Source organism: Phallusia mammillata, chromosome 2 (assembly GCF_965637545.1).
Source record: "Phallusia mammillata chromosome 2, kaPhaMamm4.hap1.1, whole genome shotgun sequence".
Taxonomy (NCBI): domain Eukaryota; kingdom Metazoa; phylum Chordata; class Ascidiacea; order Phlebobranchia; family Ascidiidae; genus Phallusia; species Phallusia mammillata.
Window position 1 is genome coordinate 10,325,543 of NC_137253.1, and position 22,272 is coordinate 10,347,814.

General features: G+C 39.7%; 2 protein-coding genes across 2 annotated transcripts; both read right to left on the bottom strand.

Annotated features, from left to right (window-relative positions):
• Positions 1-9,331: 9,331 nt before the first annotated feature.
• On the bottom strand, positions 9,332-13,063 carry LOC145214278 (uromodulin-like). The gene is made up of 8 exons (XM_080082775.1): positions 12,861-13,063; positions 12,410-12,464; positions 11,716-11,881; positions 11,262-11,422; positions 10,945-11,125; positions 10,678-10,748; positions 10,071-10,251; positions 9,332-9,847 (listed from the first exon to the last, which is right to left on the bottom strand). The coding sequence occupies exons 1-8, from the start codon at positions 12,919-12,921 to the stop codon at positions 9,584-9,586; spliced, it is 1,140 nt and encodes a 379-aa protein (XP_079938901.1). The 5' UTR covers positions 12,922-13,063; the 3' UTR covers positions 9,332-9,583.
• Positions 13,064-14,593: 1,530 nt separating this feature from the next.
• LOC145212951 (uncharacterized) lies at positions 14,594-19,878 on the bottom strand. The gene is made up of 12 exons (XM_080081198.1): positions 19,818-19,878; positions 19,601-19,758; positions 19,168-19,414; positions 18,589-18,752; positions 18,072-18,246; positions 17,823-17,883; positions 17,498-17,663; positions 17,019-17,179; positions 16,701-16,881; positions 15,606-15,676; positions 15,154-15,334; positions 14,594-14,922 (listed from the first exon to the last, which is right to left on the bottom strand). Exons 1-12 carry the CDS (start codon positions 19,876-19,878, stop codon positions 14,659-14,661), a joined length of 1,890 nt encoding a protein of 629 aa, XP_079937324.1. The 3' UTR covers positions 14,594-14,658.
• Positions 19,879-22,272: the final 2,394 nt, after the last annotated feature.

Sequence of the window (22,272 nt, forward strand, 5' to 3'; positions counted from 1 at the left end):
AAACAACACGGTGGAATTATATCAAGCCTAATCATATATTGCTACACGAGCAACCCAAGCTTTGAATATCCTGTTTTCTGCTATGGTTCTAGCTACTGATGAAGCCGTTCCAGGTAAACACTATGGACGGAAATATCAGATTATTCATCCTTTTCACAACACAAACCATTCTGTTTACTGCAATGCTTCTGCCAGCATGCGAACCTTCTGGCATTTTTGTCTTTGTGCACAAATACCGTTTAGGGAAACATGGTAACGTTTAGCAACTGAAATAAGGGAACGCGAACCCCGGTTTAGAAAACGGAACGTTATATCGATGGTAATACCACCCTGTGAATGATAGCAATGGTGTTGTGTGCACTATATGGTCTTGTTACTCTGCTGCCTTATGCAGTATAGTTCAAAGCTGCCCGGGAATGTTTTTCGGCAAAAACGTAAATCTACATGTTTTAAAATTCATATTACATCAGTGTGTTTTGACCTTAGTATAGCTGCGGCCCGAAACAAACCACACTATGAAGGGTTATTTCGTATTTGGAGAGTTGTAAGCGGGTCCGTTGTGTCCCAAATTGGGCTCAAAAGTCAGATTACGTAACGTGATATTACTTTACAAATGTTAATATAGGTCCTGATTCAAATTAGACATTCCCGAATCCAAATCCCTTACAATTCTAATCCATGTGCATAAAACTAATCATGACAAGTAATGAGAGGTATTAACCGGGTTTGCTGTCTTACGCAATACATACGCCGGTTGCAGAAGCCTTTTCGAGCACAATGGTTGTGTAGTAAAGCAGAAAACATCAGAATTAGTCATCTATTGCAATGCAAACCAATTGAGCGCTACCGAATTTCCTGTTTTTTGACGGAACGAAGCGAGCCGCGAACTGAGCGCTTGTGTTCACCTTATAGGTTGCTGACATCATTCCTTTTGCGATAAGCTACACCAAAATGTAGCAGTTAACATTCCATTTTGGCATACACTTAAACCAAGGCTCTGCGACCCTTTATAGTTAATATGATAAACAGTGCAAAAATATGCATTTCTTGTATTTATTACAGGCTTATTTCGAGCGTGAAATAAAAACAAAAAAGCAAACATTTATTTCGTGTGATGGGTGCGACTGCTTTCTGCTACCAAGCAAGTCCAGCAGTGGCTCAATATTTGTTAATTCTGGTCTTAAAGCTGTTTCTAGGTTGCTTAAAGCTGGAACGGTATTTTGTTTTGATTGCTGTCAACGTTGAAAACGCTGACTTCAGAGAATGGTAGTAGCTCACTGACGCGGTGCCTCCTAGGAGGTCCAAAAGTGCTTAATTTTCGATAGGTGGCGCAAAGAGCTGAACTATTTATTTAGCGGCTAAAGAGGGTTGGTTTAGGATGCAAGTGTTTAAAAATTTTACATTAGTAACTGATTTTTTTATTAGTTTTATTGAATTTTAAATGCTAATACCTTACCCCGACCCTAATAGCCCTAACCGTTAGCATTTTTTGAGATATACCGTTTTAAAAATTAAGCACTTTTGGATCTCCTGTGAGGCACCGCGTCAGTAGCTCTACCTCAGAGAATATGCTGGGAGGGATGACAGCAGCCTACACGTGGCCCCTCCTGTTAAGGCATTAAGTCCTCTGCGCAAAGACGACCTCTAATGCCGAACAGATGCTGTCATAAGGACTACCGTTCAAATTCTAGGAGGAACTGTCCTCAAAGCAGGATGTCAAAACCGAGAAAACCTCTACGGGGAATCCCTTGTAGTAATAGTCTTGAGTTCAACATCATGCAGCTAAATGTGGAAGGACTCACTTCATGCAAGCTTAACATCATCGAGCAGCTTGCCAAAGCCAACAAAGTCTCGATAATCCTACTGCAGGAAACACATCGGACAACATCGGACAAGCTAACACTTCCAGATTTTGTGCTAGCGGGATTTATCCCCAGCAGAACACATGGCCTCGCCACGTTCGTACGAGAAAACCTGAGCTGGACGCATGAGAGCCAATCTCCAACATCATCGGAGATCGAATGGCTCTGCACCAACGTCTGCGGGAATCACATCGTGAATGTGTACAAGCCGCCACCAACGCAATTGTCACCTTCGCCCTTCCCGGTGTTTCCAACCCCATGTATCTACGCCGGTGACTTTAACTGCCAGCACACAACGTGGGGGTACAAATCAAGCAACACAGACGGAGAACAACTTGTCAACTGGGCCAGCAACGCCGGTCTCACCCTACTGCATCATCCAAAGGATGCCTGCAGTTTCCACTCTGCCCGCTGGAACACCGGAACTAACCCGGACCTGGCATTTGCGGCAACCGCCAGTGGCTTGCCACTTCCCGAGCGACGCGTGATAGCGAAATTTCCTCGCTCTCAACATCGACCTTCACTGATCACTACAGGCAAATACGTAACATCAGTCACTAGCAAGCCTGTAAAGCGATGGAATTTTCGCAAGGCTGACTGGAAACGCTTTTCCCTGATCACCAACGATGAAACGGACATGCTTCCAACACCCAACGACACCAACTTAAATCAAGCGTACCAGGAATTCTGTAAACTTCTCATAGAAGCGGCTAAAAAATGCATCCCACGAGGCTATCGAAAGACCTACACGCCGTGTTGGGACAGCGAATGCGACCGCCTTTACAGCGCCTTTCTTACCGCACCCCCGGGTACCGAGACGGACGCATCAGCCACTTTATTGCTATCCCATCTCAACGAGCAACGTCGACATCGCTGGGCAGAAGCGGTGGAGTCCATTGACTTCACACATTCCAGCCGGAAAGCATGGAGTACTATAAATCGACTCGCTGGCAGGTCGGCGACTCCGCCAGCAAAATGTCCCATTACCGCAAACGCCATAGCTTCGCAATTGGTCAAAAATGGAACCTTCTCGACATCAACTCGCGAATCATCACGACTCGTGACCAAAGAACTGTCAGCATTGCGGAAGGCCAACGGACCGGACGCCAACCTGTCTGGGGATTTCACCATTGCAGAACTGTCTGTGGCCCTTCAACATCTGAAGTCTGGTAAAGCATCGGGCCCAGATCACCTTTGCCCAGAGTTTTTGCTTCATGCCGGAGCCACGCTAAAGTCCTGGTTGTGCAGCTTTCTTAACACCTGTCTGCGTCAGCTCAAGATTCCGAAAATCTGGAGAAAAGCGACAGTAATCGCTATCCCCAAGCCAAACAAACCTCTGGATGAAGCAAAGAGCTACCGTCCGATATCTCTGCTTCGCACACCATTTAAGATCTTTGAGCGCTTGATTCATGCCCGTGTAGAGCCAGTCATCGACCAACAACTCCCCCAGGAGCAGGCTGGTTTCAGATGCGGAAGATCCACTGTTGATCAAGTCACTCTACTCACACAAGATCTGGAGGAAAGCTTCGAAGCTAAAAAGAAGACTGGTGCTGTTTTTCTAGACCTTACAGCTGCCTACGACACAGTCTGGCACCGCGGCCTTAATTGCAAACTGCTCCGCCTGTTGCCAGACAAGCACATGGTCGATATGATCATGGAGCTGGTCCACAACCGCAGCTTCGTACTCAAGACCAGCAACGGTCAGCAAAGCCGATTACGCCGCCTCAAGAATGGCGTGCCCCAGGGATCTGTTTTGGCTCCGCTACTGTTCAACATATACACTAGCGACATACCCACTACAGTCTCTAAGAAGTATGCCTATGCCGATGACCTGGCTATCATGCATTCCGATAACGATTGGGAACACGTGGAAAAGACTCTCAGCCAGGACATGTCAGTCCTGTCAGGCTACCTTCGGATGTGGCGGCTAAGGCTAAGCGAGACTAAAACGGTTTCAGCGGCCTTTCACCTTAACAACAAGGAGGCCAAACGCAAGTTGTCCGTCCAGACCAATGGGAAAAGTCTGGACTTTAACGCCGCACCAACTTATCTCGGTGTGCAGCTGGATAGGTCACTTACCTACCGCAAACATCTTGTAACGAGCCGCAAAAAAATCACATCACGCGTTGCTCTTATCAGAAGACTGGCAGGCACTGGTTGGGGAGCCAGCGCGGACATTCTCCGTGTGTCTTCCCTAGCCCTTGTTTACGCCCCAGCCGAATACTGCGCTCCTGTGTGGGGCAGAAGCGCCCACACCCATCTTATTGATAAGTGCCTTAACGACGCAATGCGCATCGTCACTGGCTGCCTGCGCCCCACACCAGTGGACTACCTACCCATCCTGGCAGACATCCAGCCGGCTGACCTCCGTCGCAAAGAAGCCACATTACGTCTAGGACGCCGCGCTCTGATGGAACAACATCTTCTCTATCACAAGATCACAGAGCCGGCGCACAGAAAAAAAAGATTAACATCAAGGTGGCCTTTCGTACCGGCAGCTCTTGAGCTACTCGGCGACAATAGCACCTCAGACGGAACCGACTGGATGTCCACCAAGTGGAAAAAGAGATGGGAAACCAAGATGGAAAGGTTTAAACCAACACGACTTACCGATGCTACTGGGACGCATTGAGTAATGTTGAAAACAAAATATGGATGTTGAGTATTCGTCACACAACTCGGATCAACGTCTTCAGGCTTAACATTCTCGTTGGGCGCGATGTACAAGATGCGTTCAACTTGTTTAGATTCTTTTCGTCAAGGCTATGATACAAAACAAGGTTTATGTGCAAAAAAGAAAGATAATTCTCTCACGCCACTCTAAATTGCACTGTTAACACTACAGAAAAACTGGCAACGTTTCACACGAGACATGCAACTGTACTTAAAGTAGAAATGTACCGAATATTCGGTTTTCCGAATTTTTTTGTTCAAAACACACTCAAAATCTGCTTACTTGATAACCGTTGTTTCTCCTCATTCAATTTGGGCAGGAGGAGGGGGAGGGGGAGGTGGTGGACAAGCTGCAAATCAACAACAGATAATAAGCGTTGCGCAGTCCTACATATTTTACACAAGCATCAACATGACATCGTGGCGATTTGACGGCAGACGTATATGATAAGAATTTGTATTTGTTACACACATAACAAAACAACAGTCAGATCACACTTACTTCTCTCCACGTCAACATGAAGGTAAGTGTTAGAAGCCCCCGGTTGACTTTTGCTAGCATACATAAGTTGCACTTTGTCACCTCCAATGACCCAGGATTGGGAAGAATCAAACGCCCCGTTATAGGTTCCATACCTTGTTTGGGACCCAGTTTTACCCAAAGCATCCTCATCCCAGTTTATCTAAAAGGTCAGGAGCTATTTACACTGAATAACGTGAATGTATCTGAAATAGGATCGTTTTATAAATACATGAAATGGTGAATGTTAACACAGTTTAATTACTAAAACTTGTTGAATTATCCATCTGTTTGTCGGAGTGGTTCGTAACCGGTGATTAATTACTTATAAAGAGCAATTTGTATTTTTAGAGGTAATTTTCTATTTGTTATTTTCGTGACGTCATCCTCCAGTGACGTCTTAGTTTGTAGATTGTAGTAACGATAATAAAAAAGTTCGGAACCATCGGCCTTCGTAACACAATTCTAAGCAAGATATCCCTTACGAAAAGATAGTCTGCCGCTGAAAAGACCATGTCCAGGTTGAACTGAAAAGTACATCCGACCTCAGCCTCAAACTTCCAAACGCAAAATAAGCCGGGTGTTAGTGGTGGGCCTCTTTCAATTCTAGTAAAATCTGTTAAAGGAGCAGTGTTGATGCAGGTAAGAAATGAGTTGAAACCTGATGAACGTACACCACCGGTCTCTGTACCAACGTTAATAAAAGTGCCAAGCAACGTTTCAGTGTCATCCTTTCCGTCAAACACCTGTTCAGGCAAACAAAAAATTAAAAGATAACAAATTTAAAACATTCAATATCGGCAAAAATTGTCCGACCTTTTAAGCCGAAGAAAGCCAATAAAGTCACATACTTTGAAATGCATTTCCGTAAGGTTTTACAATACATTTTTTCCTAATTTTAAGCTTACAAGTTAATAAAGAAACAAACTTATTTCGTTGAAAAGCATCTTCAAAGGGTAATAGAAGACATTAGAATTAGAAAAGGCTAAATTCTTTTTCAATGAAATAAGCATTAAATTGTTCCTTACTAGATTGTCAACTGATTTTGACCCGAAAATAAACATTCCCCAACTTGTGATATAATCACCAAAACTTGGAAATTATTGCAAGAATGATAATAGAACAGGGAAAGAATCAATTTATCAGGATTTAAGATGTTTTTTTTAACAAACAAATACGCATTACTTAATTTCAAATGCAGTATCTATGTTTACCTGGCATTGGTCCCCAATGAAGCCGTTAGCCAGATAAATGGACGTACGAAACATACTTGAGATTATTACTGAAGCAAAATTGCAATTGGCGTCAATTACAATTTGTCCGCCACCGCTGGTGTCACGTGGAGCAGCTCCACAAAATCCATCAACTGAAATCGACGTAAAATAGATACCACACGTTTTATGAAACAAATTAATTTTACTCTTACCTTGACCTATTGTCAGGAAAACCAGCACAAAAAACAAATGACCCCACGCTGTAAAATCCATCGTAAAACTACTTGCTAAATGATTGAGACCCAACAAAATTAAGATCCGACTATTCTGTAAACGACCTCAGGTAGTAGCCTAATGAACACCCTTTATTGGGATCTGTATGCTTTATGTTACATTAACAGTGTTTCGCAAAGGCAGAAGGGATAGAGGATGCGTTTGGATTAGTCATTTGTCGGTTTGGCATGGATTGTTTTGCACTAAGGCTTTGATTACCATACCAACGATATGGTTATTTTTAAACTGCGCTCTGGGCTAAAAAAATGTGAGAAAAATTTCCTAATCAATTTAAATTCAAAAGAATTTTGTTCAATCACACGCAGAGTAAAACAGGCGAATAGCTCATTTGGCTGGATTCAAAAACTCCAACAAATCTAATAGCAATTGGGATGGCATTTTCGAGATAAACGACTGGAATACGTCAGTCAGTTTTGTAGTTTAATGCAGTGCTTCCCAACCGGTGGGCCGCGGCCCACTGGTGGTCCGCGACGAACTTTCTGGTGGGCCGCGAAGCTTTTCAAACTATTACCAATATAGAAGTTAAAAAAGTTGCACAGTATGTGCGAACGTACTTTCAATTTTAACATTTTTCTCAATAATATAATATTACTCACTATGAAAGCCGGGTAAGATTTCACCTTAAACAAAGCTTTATTACACAAACAAACTGCAATTGTCGCGTCACAACAGTACTTGTACTAGTTGTAAAATATTGATGCTAGAACTGTCTTTGTTAGCTTTATTTGGTCTTTGACTAGCTGCAAAATTGATGAAGCAAGGAAAGTAAAGAAAGAAAAGAAAAAAATCTCAGAAAGTAGTAGTGATCTCATCATATGAAATCAACAAGCTCAGGCTCCACATTAACAGAACTATTGCTTGTGTGGTTATTATTTTTCTGTCTCAATTTTAGTTATTTTTCCATTGTGGTTTTGTCGCAATATTAAACGGTGGTCCGCCCCCAGAATTTTTTTTTTAATGGGCCGCGAGCTGGAAAAGGTTGGGAAGCACTGGTTTAATGCATACAGCGGCTTACGAGGTTTTCGAGTTTATACCAAACAGGACGGTGGAACTATATCAAGCCTAATCATCTATTGCTACACGAGCAACCCAAGCTTTGAATATCCTGTTTTCTGCTATGGTTCTAGCTACTTATGAAGCCGTTCCAGGTAAACACTATGGACGGAAATATCAGATTATTCATCCTTTTCACAACACAAACCATTCTGTTTACTGCAATGCTTCTGCCAGCATGCGAACCTTCTGGCATTTTTGTCTTTGTGCACAAATACCGTTTAGGGAAACATGGTAACGTTTAGCAACTGAAATAAGGGAACGCGAACCCCGGTTTAGGAAACGGAACGTTATATGGATGGTAATATCACACTTTGAATGATAGCAATGGTGTTGTGTGCACTATATGGTCTTGTTACTCTGCTGCCTTATGCAGTATAGTTCAAAACTGCCCAGGAATATTTTTCGGCAAAAACGTAAATCTTCGTGTTTTGAGATTCAAATTACATCAATGTGTTTTGACCTTAATTCATCAGCGGCCCGAAACAAACCACACTATGAAGGGTTATTTTGTTTGGAGAGTTGTAACCGGGTCCGAAATTGTGTCCTAAATTAGGCTTAAAAGTCAGATTAGGTAATGTGATATTACTTTACAAATGTTAATATAGGCCCTGATTCAAATTAGACATTCCCGAGTCCCTTACAATTGTAATCCATGTGCATAAAACTAATCATGACAAGTAATGAGAGGTATTAACCGGGTTTGCTGTCTTACGCAATACATACGCCGGTTGCAGAAGCCTTTTCGAGCACAATGGTTGTGTAGTAAAGCAGAAAACATCAGAATTAGTCATCTATTGCAATGCAAACCAATTGAGCGCTACCGAATTTCCTGTTTTTTGACGGAACAAAGCGAGCCGCGAACTGAGCGCTTGTGTTCAACTTATAGGTTGCTGACATCATTCCTTTTAACGATAAACTACACCAAAATGTAGCAGTTAACATTCCTTTTTGGCATACATCTATACCAGGGCTTCCCAAACTTTTTCGATCGCGACCCCTTTTAATGTTCTTAAATTTTCCGCGCACTTTTATAGTTAATATAATAAACAGTGCAAAATATGCACTTCTTGTATTTATTACAGGCTTATTTCAAACGAAAAATTATAACAAGCTCCTGGTACTCAGAATGGCAACTACTTCAAAACAAAAGAGAAAACATGAATTTAGTGTGATGAGTACGACTGCTTTCTGCAACAAAGCAAGTCCAGCCGTGGCTCAATATTTGTTAATGCTGATCTTAAAGCTGTTTTAGGTTGCTAAAACTGCTGGAACGGTATTTTGTTTTGATTGCTGTCAACGTTGAAAACGCTGAGTTCCATAAGTACGTCGACACGAATGGCAGGGATGCGGTTGCTGCTTCGTCAGAGAATCATGGACATTAGCCTGTAACGCTACCCCGGCCACCCCGAGTTTGGGAAGCCCTGATCTAAACACGTGATGCAAGTAATTAATGTTTTGTTTTAGTAAGTTAAAATCGACAGTAACTATGTGAGGTTCACATATATATGCATGAAGTACTTTGTTTGGGCAGTTTAAGTTATGCTCATCTTAAATGAACAATTTTGGACAAAACCACGATTGAATGGTTGCGCCTAAACCTACGTACAGTCATAAAAACCTTGATCGGGATTTAAGGCTTGTAGGAAACGTTCGCTTGACATGAAAATTAACGATAACGATACATAATCCCATGTTTATTACCGTGTATCAGAAAGAACATAGGTTTCACAGATGAACAAGCACACAAAGCTTGAGAAGAACAAAACAAATGCCAACACATGAACAGCAAAAGAATATCGCGGAAGAGGCCACAGAGATTTGGATCGGCAAGCCAGTGGCAAAAGAATATCATTTGAAAACAATTGATACACAGTTGCCTGGGTTTCTTTCCAATTTTCTTTTACGGCATGGAAATTAGCCGAGAAAACTAGCAGTAACTTAGTTTTGTTCTTCGAGCTATTTCGCTAGTTTAAAGCGAAACGATACACAACACCACACACGAGAACGACCAGCACAACTGCAAGGAAAGCATACATTTCCTGGTCGTGCGAATCTTGAATGGATCGTAGCATTTCCTCAATATCAACGTATTGCACCCTTTTCCCATCATTTTCCTTCTGGAGCTCGGAGTAGGTGTGTTGAGAGGAGATGGTGATTGGACCAGCAGAAAGGAGTTGTTTATTTCCAGCGGTTGTTATCTCGCGACGACGGCGGCGCTTTTTGTCACACTAAAATGGACGAAGGGCTTTTAGTTTTCCTGACTAAACGCGTTGGTCACTTAATTGATTAGCCTAAACACGGATTTTTTCGGATTTAAGTAATTTTCAGCGTTATAAGTTAACATGCCGTAAGCAGATATTTCTACCACTTGCAAAAGACAGCTTTTGTAGTTAGTCGTTCCAAATAAAAAGAATATTTTGCGATTTTGCGATGTATGACGTTATCGCTTACCTCATCCGGGCAAAGTCCTGCGTCAGTATCACATATGGTGACGTCACAGTGCACGTACAATTCTTGTTCAGTGACGTTGGTCCACACAAAGGAACGAAATTTGAACTTTCCATAGATTGGGTGACTGTTTCTCATCACCACAATTGCATTGGCAGGATCGTATGGGTTTGATGCAGGGCAGCTGAATAACAAAAAAACACAACGTTGTTGATTGCTTCTGTTTGAGCAAAAACGAAAATGTCGCTTTAGGCTATTGGCAAATATACTTCCGACAAGCAAAATTAGACCGTATAACGCATTTGAGAACGGAGGCGTTGCAAAAAGGGCCTTTTCGAGGAAGATGCACAATTTTTGTTCCAATATTTCGATGTTTTAAAACAACTACTTTAGGTAACGACAGAAACTTATTTCTGGCGACGCCGTCGTTGTAACTTATTTCTGGCGACGGGAAAGCAAAAACATGGTTTCCTCTTTTTAAACAAAACAAAAATTATTAATTTTAAGATTTATTATTAAGATTAATTCTTGATATTGTTTTAATGCTAAGCTATGTGTCATATGACATGTTATTTTACTTTGGTTCAGGTAGATATCAACAAAAAGATACCTGGCTGTGATGATGGGATATATTGGAGTGGACGTTGCTTCCATTCCCTCTGTAGCCCAGCATGACATCATCTACAACAATAAATACATTATTGTTTTTGTTACAATTTCTTATCTAAACCACCATTAGGAATCATGTATTGATATGTTGTTGAATCGTCAAACCTAGTATCCCTTAACTTTTATTTCAGCACTTGCCACCTGATGTATTGAACTGGATTCAAAATTGGCCCTTCGGTTGTGTGCAAAAAGCTAATTGAGAACTTACATCAATTTGAAAATTGTCTGCGGAATCAGGGAGATCAGAAAGTTCCACTTTGGCGAAAACGTAGTCAGAAACCATAACTGTGTCACCGTCGCTCAGAGGTTCTTCAAGTGAACCGTCGCTGTACAAATCTAATGACACCTCAAATTCTCCTTCTGCTGGATCAGTGTCAAATCCAATTTTCCTGCATTAACACAAGACCCACTGAATTATGAGCGAAAGCGTGTTTAATAATGTGCTCAGCAACTACATATGTCGTGAAACCTGAAAGTGTAAGTACAAATTTAATTCAGCTAACTTTGATATCTCGTGATATTTACATTATCTCCGGATTGATTTCAGATGAGCTGACTGTAACATTGGCATCAAACACACAGGTCACGTTAAGACAGTAGATTTTGTAGCGTTGCACGGGAGCCGATAGATCAAGGTATTTTTGGTTCCATATGATGTATGTTAGTTTGATCAGACCGTCAGATTTCTGGCATAATGTTAATTACGGTGTGTTAAACAACTTATATGTTGAGGACACCCCTTTGATCAGAGACCGGTCCTTGCAAATTGGTTTATATTACTTGTACAATATTGAAGACACATATTTTTTAAATACTTTCCATCTGTAAAAACATTAGCCTCTTACATTAATTATTATTTATACGGTTTTGAAGACGACATGAGGCTCATAATTTTCTTCAAAGTTTTTTATCATCAACATTTAATTTTTTTCTTTTATTTGCGTCTATCATTTTTAAGGTTTAAACCAACGCGACTTACTGAAGCTACTGGGACGCATTGAGTGATGTTGAAAACAAAATATGGTTGTTGTATATTTGTCACACAACTCGGATCAACATCTTCAGGCTTAACATCCTCGCTCGGCGCGATGTATAAGATGTCAAGTGCTTCTGCGTTCAAGTTGTTCAGATTCTCTTCATCCAGACTATAAAGCAAAACAATGATTTTGTACGATGTATATTCATAATTTACTGACATAACTCTAAACTACATTTACATTTGAGCTGAACACGAACTGCAAACATATATTACAGTCAAAAACGTAACACTTTGTAATGAGAGCGTGAAAATATTTAGGTGATTGTGACTGAGTTGCACAGAAACACATCAGAAAAGAATACTTTAACTCACTGCTGACATAGGCAACCGCCGGTCCGCGAGGGTTTCCTTGCCGGGCTGTATACTTTTTCAGGTATATTTTTTTAACATTCTGCCCTACTATCCCAGAGATGATAAACTAATTAAGACCTTATAATTGCTAAATATGTGTAGTTTTTTGACGGCCGGTGAGCGAAAAAATCAGTTTCAAAAATGGTCCGCAGCGCAAAAAAGATTGCCGACCCCTGCTTTAACTAATACCAATTTCATAAGACACGTCCGTAGTAAAATGAATCTATTGTCAAAACAAGTGCACAATGTGATTTTGAAGCAATACACGCTAAGATCAGCTTACTTGATAACCGTTGTTTCTCCGCATTCAGTTTCTGCAGAGTCATGGAATGAACAAACTGCAAACCAACAACAGGTAATTAGTAAGTTATTTCGCAGTCCTAGATATTTAATACAAGCATTCGTGTGAATAACGACGTGGCATGTTTCCTGGAATGAGCAAACAGCGATCGCAGGGAGTTTAAATTGTGTCCAACGTTTAAATAATTAAAAAAGGTTTGTTGATTTTTAGAAGAACTAGCATTGCCATGAATGTAAAAAGACTTGCGTCTGAACGAGCGTGGTGAATTTAATAAATTCACTGAAACGAAATAAATCAAATCTATATGATAAAATTTTATCTGTGCCAAACTATTGAATAAAATGCCAATCACACTTACACCTTTCCACGTCAACACAAAATTAGCGCAAAATTAATATTCGGAGTTTTATTACTAAAGAAATGTTATTCTTACCTTGATCTATTGTCAGGACAACGAGTACAACAAACAACCGCCCCCATTTTGTAAAATACATTTTTAAACCCTTCGTTGAATAAATCAAACTAAAAACAGTCCGTTCTGTAAACGACCACAAGTAGCAATGAATACCCTTTATTGGATATCTGTGCTTTGTTTCACGGCATCAACGTTTCCGAGGAGCAGAAGGATCGGAGGATGTGTGTGACTGAGTGAATCATCTGTCCATAGGTTGTTTAACATACACGCTTTGCAAACGGTACGAACGATATGTTACACGTAGTTGCAGCAACAAAATAATAGCAAACAAAAACATGCATTCCATCGACTTGTCGTACATTTATCATGATAAATAATCAAACAGGAACTTTGACGGGCTTCAAAATTTAAAGATGAATCCAAAAAATAAATTTAGGGTCATTCAGGTTGGAGTGAGGCTTTATAATGACAATGGTAATTAAATCAACTTATAAACTTAGTTGATAACGTTACATTTAGTTCCTAACCCTATCCCAGTGTTACTTTTAATTTAGAATAACTGTTCTCTTTACAACATCTATCAGAATGTTGCAAAGTTTTGTGATTTGAGTTCTTATGTTAGAAGCTCTTCCGTGTATCAATTGGTAGAGTGTTTCCAGTTTATATGCCTGATAAATAGCAGGGCCGGAAATATCGGGATTGTTCATCTGGTGTAACACAAGCAACCTAAACCATTGTGTTTCGGCTACCGCAGTCCTCCTAGCTGCAACTACAGCTGGTCGCTGTTTCAGCCTTCGTGTACGATTTCCGTTACGTGTAACATCGTACCTTTTATAGTAGATTTAGGCAATGGGCTTCTTGATTGATTTGATATTCACCACAGACAAACAAAAAATGTGTACAACGAAACATCCAACAACACGCCATTAAAGCCAAACCTATCTCAAATACAACAAACGAAAATAACGGTGATGAGTTTATCCTTTGGACGAGATTTTACAGTCTTAATGTTTGTGTCAACTGTCATCACAAGCTTCTTTTGGTTGTTTGAACCAATTAATCCACCTTGATGTGACCTGTTTGCATTGTTTTACGCCAGCAGCATTTTCAAAAGAAGGAGGGTTGAAGGATGCGTTTGGCTTAGTCATCTGTCGGTTTGCCATGGATTTTTTTAAAACGCACAGCACGCTTTGAAAAACCGCACCGGCGACATGCTACACGTATCTGCGGAAACCAATGAAATCCAAACAAAATATGCATGCGTTACCTTTTAAATTTACAAGATATTGGATTAACTTCTGGTCAAATCAAGGCTCATTTACCTTCGCTTCTTAACTTAAAATGCCGCAAAGTTCAAATAAACAGCTAACAACAGTCAACGATAGTCATATAACAGTTGCTACGAGTTTCTTGAAATACTACTATTCACCAAACTTAACTTTCGTACACGGTTTACACTGCCCTACCGGCAGCTAAAAATATAGACGCTTAACTAACCGGAACATGAAATTTTTACTATCTTAGCAAGTGTAACAGATGGCTAGAAGCGACAAGTTTATCATGCAGAATCTCATGTATATTACCGTGTATAAGCAGCAGAAAGAATATAGGTTTCACAGATGAACAAGCACACAAAGTTTGGAAGAACAAAACAAATGTCACACTTCAATAAAGAACATCGCCGAACAGGCAACAGATATACGAAAGGCAAAAAGTGTCATTTAAAAACATTTCTTACACAGTACACCTGGTTCTACTTTCGAATATTCCTTTACAGCATGAAAAGTAACTTAGTTCTGTTCTCTGAACTATTTCGCTAGTTTAAAGCGAAACGGTACACAACGCCACAGACCAAAACGACCAGCACAACTCCGAGGAAAGCATACATTTCCTGGTCGTGCGAATCTTGAATGGATCGTAGCATTTCCTCAACATCAACGTATTGCACCCTTTTCCCATCATTTTCCTTCTGGAGCTCGGAGTTGGTGTGTTGAGAGGAGATGATGATTGGACCAGCAGAAAGGAGTTGTTTATTTCCAGCGGTTGGTATCTCGCGACGACGGCGGCGCTTTTTGTCACACTGAAATGGACGAAGGGCAATTAGTGTTACTGACTGAATGCGTTGGTCACTTAATTGCTTAGTCCATAAAAGTCGTTATTTTTCGTATTTAAGTGATTTTCAGCATAAACAATTGACATGTCGAAAGGAGGAGGTGTTTCTATAACACTTGCAGAAGACAGCTTTATAATTAGTAGTTTCAAAAACTAATGATTATATTTCGATGCACATCAGTATGACGTTATCGCTTACTTCATCCGGACAAATTCCTGCGTCAGTATCACATATGGTGACATCACAGTGCACGTACAGGGTTTGTTCAGTGACGTTGGTCCACACGAAGGAACGAAATTTGAACTTTCCATAGATTGGGTGGCTGTTTCTCATCACCACAATTGCATTGGCAGGATCGTATGGGTTTGATGCAGGACAGCTGTAAAAAAACACAACGTTGCTGATTGTTTTTTTGTGAGCAAACACAATTTTGTTCCAATATTTTGGTTGTTTAAAATAACTACTTTCAAAAACGACAAAAACTTATTTCTGCCGATGCCGCTTTACGGAAAAGCAAAAACATGGCTTCAAACTTTAAAATACAACAAAAAATATTAATATTAATTCGTCATGTTGTTTTAATGCCTAGGTATGTAATCATACAACATGATATTTTACTTTGGCTTAAGCAAATATAAATAAAGTTGTACCTGGCTGTGATGATGGGATATATTGGAGTAGAAGTTGGTTCCATTCCCTCTGTAGCCCAGCATGACGTCATCTATAACAGGCCTGTCAAACTCGCGGCCCGCGGGCCGCATGCGGCCGACGAAGCCCTCCAATGCGGCCCACGAACAGTCAACAACAATTGTAGTATTTTGTCAGACTTTTATCTAATTACACTAAATTTGTCTTACTTTTCAAGTTGAAAGCTATTATTTAAACTGACGTTTACCGAAACTTAATTTATACATACAAATTCATATGTTATGAATAGAAACGATAGTAATTGAACCGTTTCTTAAAGTTTCAGTCAAGGGTGTACAACCCGCGGCCGTACGGCCACATTGAAATATATGTACTGGCAGGCGTGATGTAATTAAAACTTCTTTGCCAAAACTTTTGATTTTCAAACTGCCCTAAACAGATTTTTGTGTTACCGAAAAGAGTATTACCAGCCTAGTAGCCATATGCGACAGACTTTTTGTAGGCGTATTGTGTGCAAACAATGCGAAAAACAGGTACAAAAAGCGTCACAATATAGATTATGACGTAATAATAGAGTTAAAACTGCGGGTCTTCACATTGTGGAGCTTAATCTGTATAATAAGTTGGAAATTAATCTGGGCTTTTTGGGCGTCAATAGATGGTATATATATGATATAAACCTTTTTCTTGTAATTTTTAAACAAAAACAGCAGATAATTGGCTGCCGTTGGTGAAATAAGGATCTACAATGCGGTCGTCGTAGCGAAAAGGTTGTTTAAGTGTATACAACTAGATTAAAAATCACATGCGGCCCACGGCATAATTCCCAAACTGCAATGTGGCCCGCGAACCCCACGAGTTTGACACCCCTGATCTATAACAATTAAAACAAGATTATTTTTTGTACCTGTTTAACTAGGCTAAAAAACGGTTCCCTATAGGATGGTTCTGGGTTTAGTTACCAAACCTGATACCCCTTAACTTATGTTTCATCACTTTACACATGTATTAAACAGGATGCTAAAATGCCTTTTCGATTGCGAAGCGATTTCAAGCAGACATTTACGAAAACTGAAAACGGTTAATTGCAAACTTACATCCACTTGAAAGTTGTCGGCGGAATCAGGGAGATCAGAAAGTTCCACTTTGGCAAAAACGTAGTCGGAAACCATAACTGTGTCACCGTCGCTCAGTGGCTCTTCAAGTGAATCGTCACCGTACAAATCCAATGACACCTGAAATTCCCCTTCTGCTGGATCAGTGTCAAATCCAATTTTCCTGCATAAACACAAGACCGACTGACTTATGACCGAAAGTGTGTTTAATAATATGCTTAGCAGCTACAACTGTAATATAACCTAGAAGTGTATAGGTAAAATTGCATTTTAGATAATTTGATATTGTGTGATATTTACATTATCTCGGGATTGATTTCAGATGAGCTGACTGTAACATTGGCATCAAACACACAGGTCACGTTGAGACAATAGATTTTGTAGCGTTGAACAGGAGCCGATAGATCAAGGTATTTTTGGTTCCATATAATGTACGTTAGTTTGATCAGACCCTCGGATTTCTGGCAAAATGTTAGTTACGGTGTGTTAAACAACTAAGCTTTATGTTGAGATCAGCCCTTTAAGAAGAAATCGGTCCTTGCAAAGTGGTTTGTATTACTTGTACAAAATTGAAGACACAGATTTTTTAAAATAAGTTACTTTCCATCTGAAAAAATGGCTCCTATTGTTAACTATTATTTAGACGGCTTTAAAGACGACTGGAGGCTCACAATTGTCGTAAAAATTTTGTTGTCAACATTTTAAATTTGTTTTTTTCTGATTTGCATCCACAGAAAGTAACTTCTGTCATTGTTAAGGTTTACCCCAACAAGACTCACTGTAGCTACTGGGACGCATTGAGTAATGTTGAAAACAAAAAATGGGCGTTGTCTATTTGTCACACAACTCGGATCAACATCTTCAGGCTTAACATCCTCGCTGGGCGCGATGTACAAGATGTCAAGTTCGGAGGCGTTCAACTTGTTTAGATTTTCTTCGTTCAAGCTATAAGACACAACATTAATTTAGTACCAGGTAGATTGATCATTTACGTATACCATTGTAAGTTACACTTGCGTTTGAGTTCAAAATGGACTACAAAAAAAGACACAGTCAAAAGCGTAAAAACGTCGTTTTGAAGAAATGCACACAAAAACTACTTACTTAATATTTGTTGTTTGTCCACACTTAATGGATGCAGGGGGAGGGGGAAGTGGTGGACAAACTGCAAACCAACAACGCATGTAATTAGTCTATAGCGCTGTGTCATGATTTTGCCATGGATCTACAATGACAAAATCCGAACGAGCAAGGACGAATATAATAAATTAACTCAAAGAAAATGGATCGAATCTTTATGATAGAAAGTGGTATCTGTGCCGAAATAACAAACAACAGTCGGATCACACTTACACATTTCCACGTCAACATGAAAGTAAGCGTATTCGGCTTGTGCCTCACTAACAAACATAAGTCGCATTTTGTCGCCCCTAACAAACCAACTTGTGGACACGCTAACTTCGGTGTTAAAAGTTCCATACCTTTTTGGCGTCCCAAAATTTTCTAAAGCATCCTCAGCATAGTTTATCTAAAATCAACATATAAAATGACTTTAATGTATCCAAAAACATGATCGTTTAATGAATACATGAAATTGTAAAACAACACATTATAAACTATCAATCGGTCTGGCGCAGTGGTTTTAACTTGTGGGTAATTACTGACCAAGGTATAATTTTGTTTTTGTAATTACATAACCATTTGTTATTTTTGCGACTTCACCCTTCGTGGCGCCTTAATTGGTAATTTTAGTTTTTTTTTTTTTAAACAGGAGTAATAAACGGTAGTTTTTTGAAACGGGAGTAACGGGAGTAATAAATTTAGCACTATTATATTGTAACGCAATACCAACACGTTCTTTTTTCCTTACGAAAAGAACTTGTGTCGCTGCTAAGGTCAAGTTCAGCGTGAACTGTATAGCACATCCTAGACGAGCCTCAAACGTCCAAACGCAAAATTCACCGGCAGTCAGCGGTGGACCCCTTTCAATTCTAGTAAAATCTTCAGTGTACGTTTCCTCACAAATTTGATTCACTGCAAAGAAGTTGCTAAAATATTGATGCTGTATGGTAGGTTCGACTTGTTTATGGTTTATAAATCAGTGGCAGGCCTGTTGTACGAATACGATATTCGACGGGCACACTGCCCAGGCTGTGTATGGATCATTTGGTAGAGCGCGAGTCCCTGGTTTATGTTACGAAATTGCTAAATCCTTTCGCACAGCTTTAATTGTATTAAAGTTTATTTTTATTTAAAAATACACTGGTGAATATGGTTACAATAAAAATAGCGGCTCTCATACTTACGACTTAGGATCGTAAAACGTACAAATCCTTTCCAAATACAAAAGTGTCTAAGCTGAAGGCCATGTAAGACACTCATACTTTAAGCATGTTTTTTAACTCTTAATAAGAGTTGTTTTCAAATCGTAATAAAAATCAGAACATACCTAATTGATATCTGAAATAAACTGGGTCAGGTCCAGTATTGGTACAGAGGAGGAATATACTCCCACTTAAAGAAAGTACACCACCGGTCGCCGAACCATCGCCAGTAAAAGTACCAAGCGGTATTCCATTGCCATCTGTTATGTCAAAAGCCTGCACGGCCAAAAACAAAACAATTTCACGACTCAAAACAACCAACTGTGTTTTTAAAAGACCAACAAAATTAGGGTAGAAGAGAGCATTGGCATACTGAAAAAATCCAATACATAAAATAATCATTGTTACGTAAGGAAGATCAAACTAAATTGCTTGAGAACCACCGGAGCAGCCAACAAAAAAGCCACATCACACATTTGTACATGACTTTGTTGTTGTTTTTTGCATTGAGCAACAAAATAAGTCAAACTTGACTTTAAGTGCAGCATATTTGTTTACCTGGCATTGGCCTTCTTCAAAAATGGTACCTAGAGCAAGGTACATCGACGAGCGCATCGAACTTATTACTGATACCGAAGCAAAATCACAATCGCTGTCAATCGCAAGTAGTCCGCTATCGCTGTTTTCGGGAAGAGCATTTCCACAAAGTCCATCAACTAAAGTTGGCGCAAAATGAATAGTCGGCGTGTTAAGAACAAAGTAAAGTTGTGTTTACCTTGACCTGTTTTCAGGACAACTAGCACAACAAGTAACCGCCCCAGTGCTTCAAAATACATTGTTAAACCACTTGCTGGCTGGAGAAAATTGAGAACTGACTGTTCTGTAAAGGTCTCACCGTACGAATGAACAACTTTATTGCGGTCGGGATGCTTTGTTTCACATTGTGACACTATCCATGAACGGGAGGGTCGGAGGATGCTCTTCTATTATTCATCTGTCGGTTTGCCATAGGTTGTTGCAACAGCACCATTCGAATTACAGTACTAACAATACACATAGTTGCAACAACATATCAATGGTACACCAAATATGCATGCATCGACTTGTCGTACATTTATTATCGTACCTTTTAAACAGGTACTTCGGCGGAAATTTATGAAACTTTAAACCACAAAAGTACTTCAAGTAAGAGATGCACCGAAAATTTAGGTTCAGCAAAAAAAGTTCTTAAAAATAAATTTAGCCGAGTCAATCGAATCAATTATAACAACAAAAGTATAAGTTTTTCTACCAGTCAAAAGTGGTGTTACACTATATAGTAGTTGTTTATCAGTATTATTTTAGTTCTGTGGGATTGAGCATCTTTGCCTGCCTGCCAATTATCTACTAACATTTTATCTGTATGGCGAAAAGTTAATGTTTCAAAAATCAAAATAGTTGACGCGATTTTAGATATTTCGTAGTTAGAAAGATTGTGTTGTTTGTGTAGTCTAATACAGGCCTGTCAAACTCGCGGCCCGCGGGCCGCATGCGGCCCACGAACAGTCAACAACAATTGCAGTATTTTGTCAGACTTTTATCTAATTACACTAAATTTGTCTTACTTTTCAAGTTGAAAGCTATTATTTAAACTGACGTTTACCGAAACTTAATTTATACATACAAATTCATATGTTATGAATAGAAACGATAGTAATTGAACCGTTCCTTAAAGTTGCAGTCAAGGGTGTACAACCCGCGGCCGTACGGCCACATTGAAATATATGTACTGGCAGGCGTGATGTAATTAAAACTTCTTTGCCAAAACTTTTGATTTTCAAACTGCCCTAAACAGATTTTTGTGTTACCGAAAAGAGTATTACCAGCCTAGTAGCCATATGCGACAGACTTTTTGTAGGCGTATTGTGTGCAAACAATGCGAAAAACAGGTACAAAAAGCGTCACAATATAGATTATGACGTAATAATAGAGTTAAAACTGCGGGTCTTCACATTGTGGAGCTTAATTTGTACAATAAGTTGGAAATTAATCTGGGCTTTTTGGGCCTCAATAGATGGTATATATATGATATAAACCTTTTTCTTGAATTTTTAAACAAAAACAGCAGATAATTGGCTGCCGTTGGTGAAATAAGGATCTACAATGCGGTCGTCGTAGCGAAAAGGTTGTTTAAGTGTATACAACTAAAAGTCAGATGCGGCCCACGGCATAATTCCCAAACTGCAATGTGGCCCGCGAACCCCACGAGTTTGACACCCCTGGTCTAATACATACAGGGGTTTTGAACTATTTTGAGTTCATACTAATTATCACGGGCGGAATTATATCAAGCCTAATCATCTATTGTTACACGAGCAACCCAAGCTGTGAATATCCTGTTTACCGCCATGGTTCAAGCTACTGATAAAGCCTTTTGAGATAACAAACCGATTCAACAACATGGGCGGAAATATTGAAATTATTCATCTATTGTTAAACACAAGCAACCTAAACCATCCTGTTTACTGTAACGCTTCTGCCTGTACCTCCACATGTTTGCCCTTTTAGTCTTTGTGCACAAATTACGTTTTGGTTAACATGGTAACTTTTATTAAAACAAATAAGGAACAGCAAAACTCGATTTAGGTTAAATCCAGTAGTGGGATTTAGCCGGTTCGCACCGGTTCTCTAGAACCGTCTCACGAAATTTAGTGAGATCAGCCAACCGGTTGCCATTACTGGTTACTGTCAATCGAGTTTTTGTGACAGAACCGGCTAAAAAATATGACTTTTATGATAGCGCTGGATGACAAAAAAATTAAATCCCACCACTGGTTAAATCAATGGCAATATCACACTGAGAATGGTAGCAATGGAATTGTGTATATCATGATCTTGTTCCTCTGCTGTATTATGCAGTAGTTCATAGCTATGTAGCTACATATTTCAGCAAACACGTTTATCTATGTGTTTTTACTTCCATACTGCATCAATTTGCTTTGACTTAAATTTAACTGTGCCCTAGCTATCATATGTTTATGAATATAAAACTAAAAACATTTGGCAAACTATGGGTAGATTTGTGTTGGGGCATGGGTTCTTTTGCTTTAAAAGTTCTAGGTCAGTAATTCTCAACGGGGACGTTTTTCTCAAAGGCGCTGGAGAATAATTTTGGCGATTAGAGAGCGCTGGGGAAAAAAGGGCAGATAACACGAAACAAAATGACGAAATCATTTTTGTTATATCTCTCC

What these genes read in the sequence shown, in the direction of transcription:
- LOC145214278 (XM_080082775.1), bottom strand. Translation starts at nt 12,921, where the DNA reads ATGTATTTTACAAAATGGGGGCGGTTGTTTGTTGTACTCGTTGTCCTG. An exon ending in AATGCGTCCCAGTAGCTTCA is followed by an intron (nt 11,423 to 11,715) that starts GTAAGTCGCGTT and finishes ACATTATGCCAG; the next exon opens with AAATCTGACGGTCTGATCAA. An exon ending in CAGACAATTTTCAAATTGAT is followed by an intron (nt 10,749 to 10,944) that starts GTAAGTTCTCAA and finishes TTATTGTTGTAG; the next exon opens with ATGATGTCATGCTGGGCTAC.
- LOC145212951 (XM_080081198.1), bottom strand. Translation starts at nt 19,878, where the DNA reads ATGTATTTTGAAGCACTGGGGCGGTTACTTGTTGTGCTAGTTGTCCTG. An exon ending in CAGCGACACAAGTTCTTTTC is followed by an intron (nt 18,247 to 18,588) that starts GTAAGGAAAAAA and finishes TGTTGATTTTAG; the next exon opens with ATAAACTATGCTGAGGATGC. An exon ending in CAGGAATTTGTCCGGATGAA is followed by an intron (nt 14,923 to 15,153) that starts GTAAGCGATAAC and finishes CGTCCATTTCAG; the next exon opens with TGTGACAAAAAGCGCCGCCG.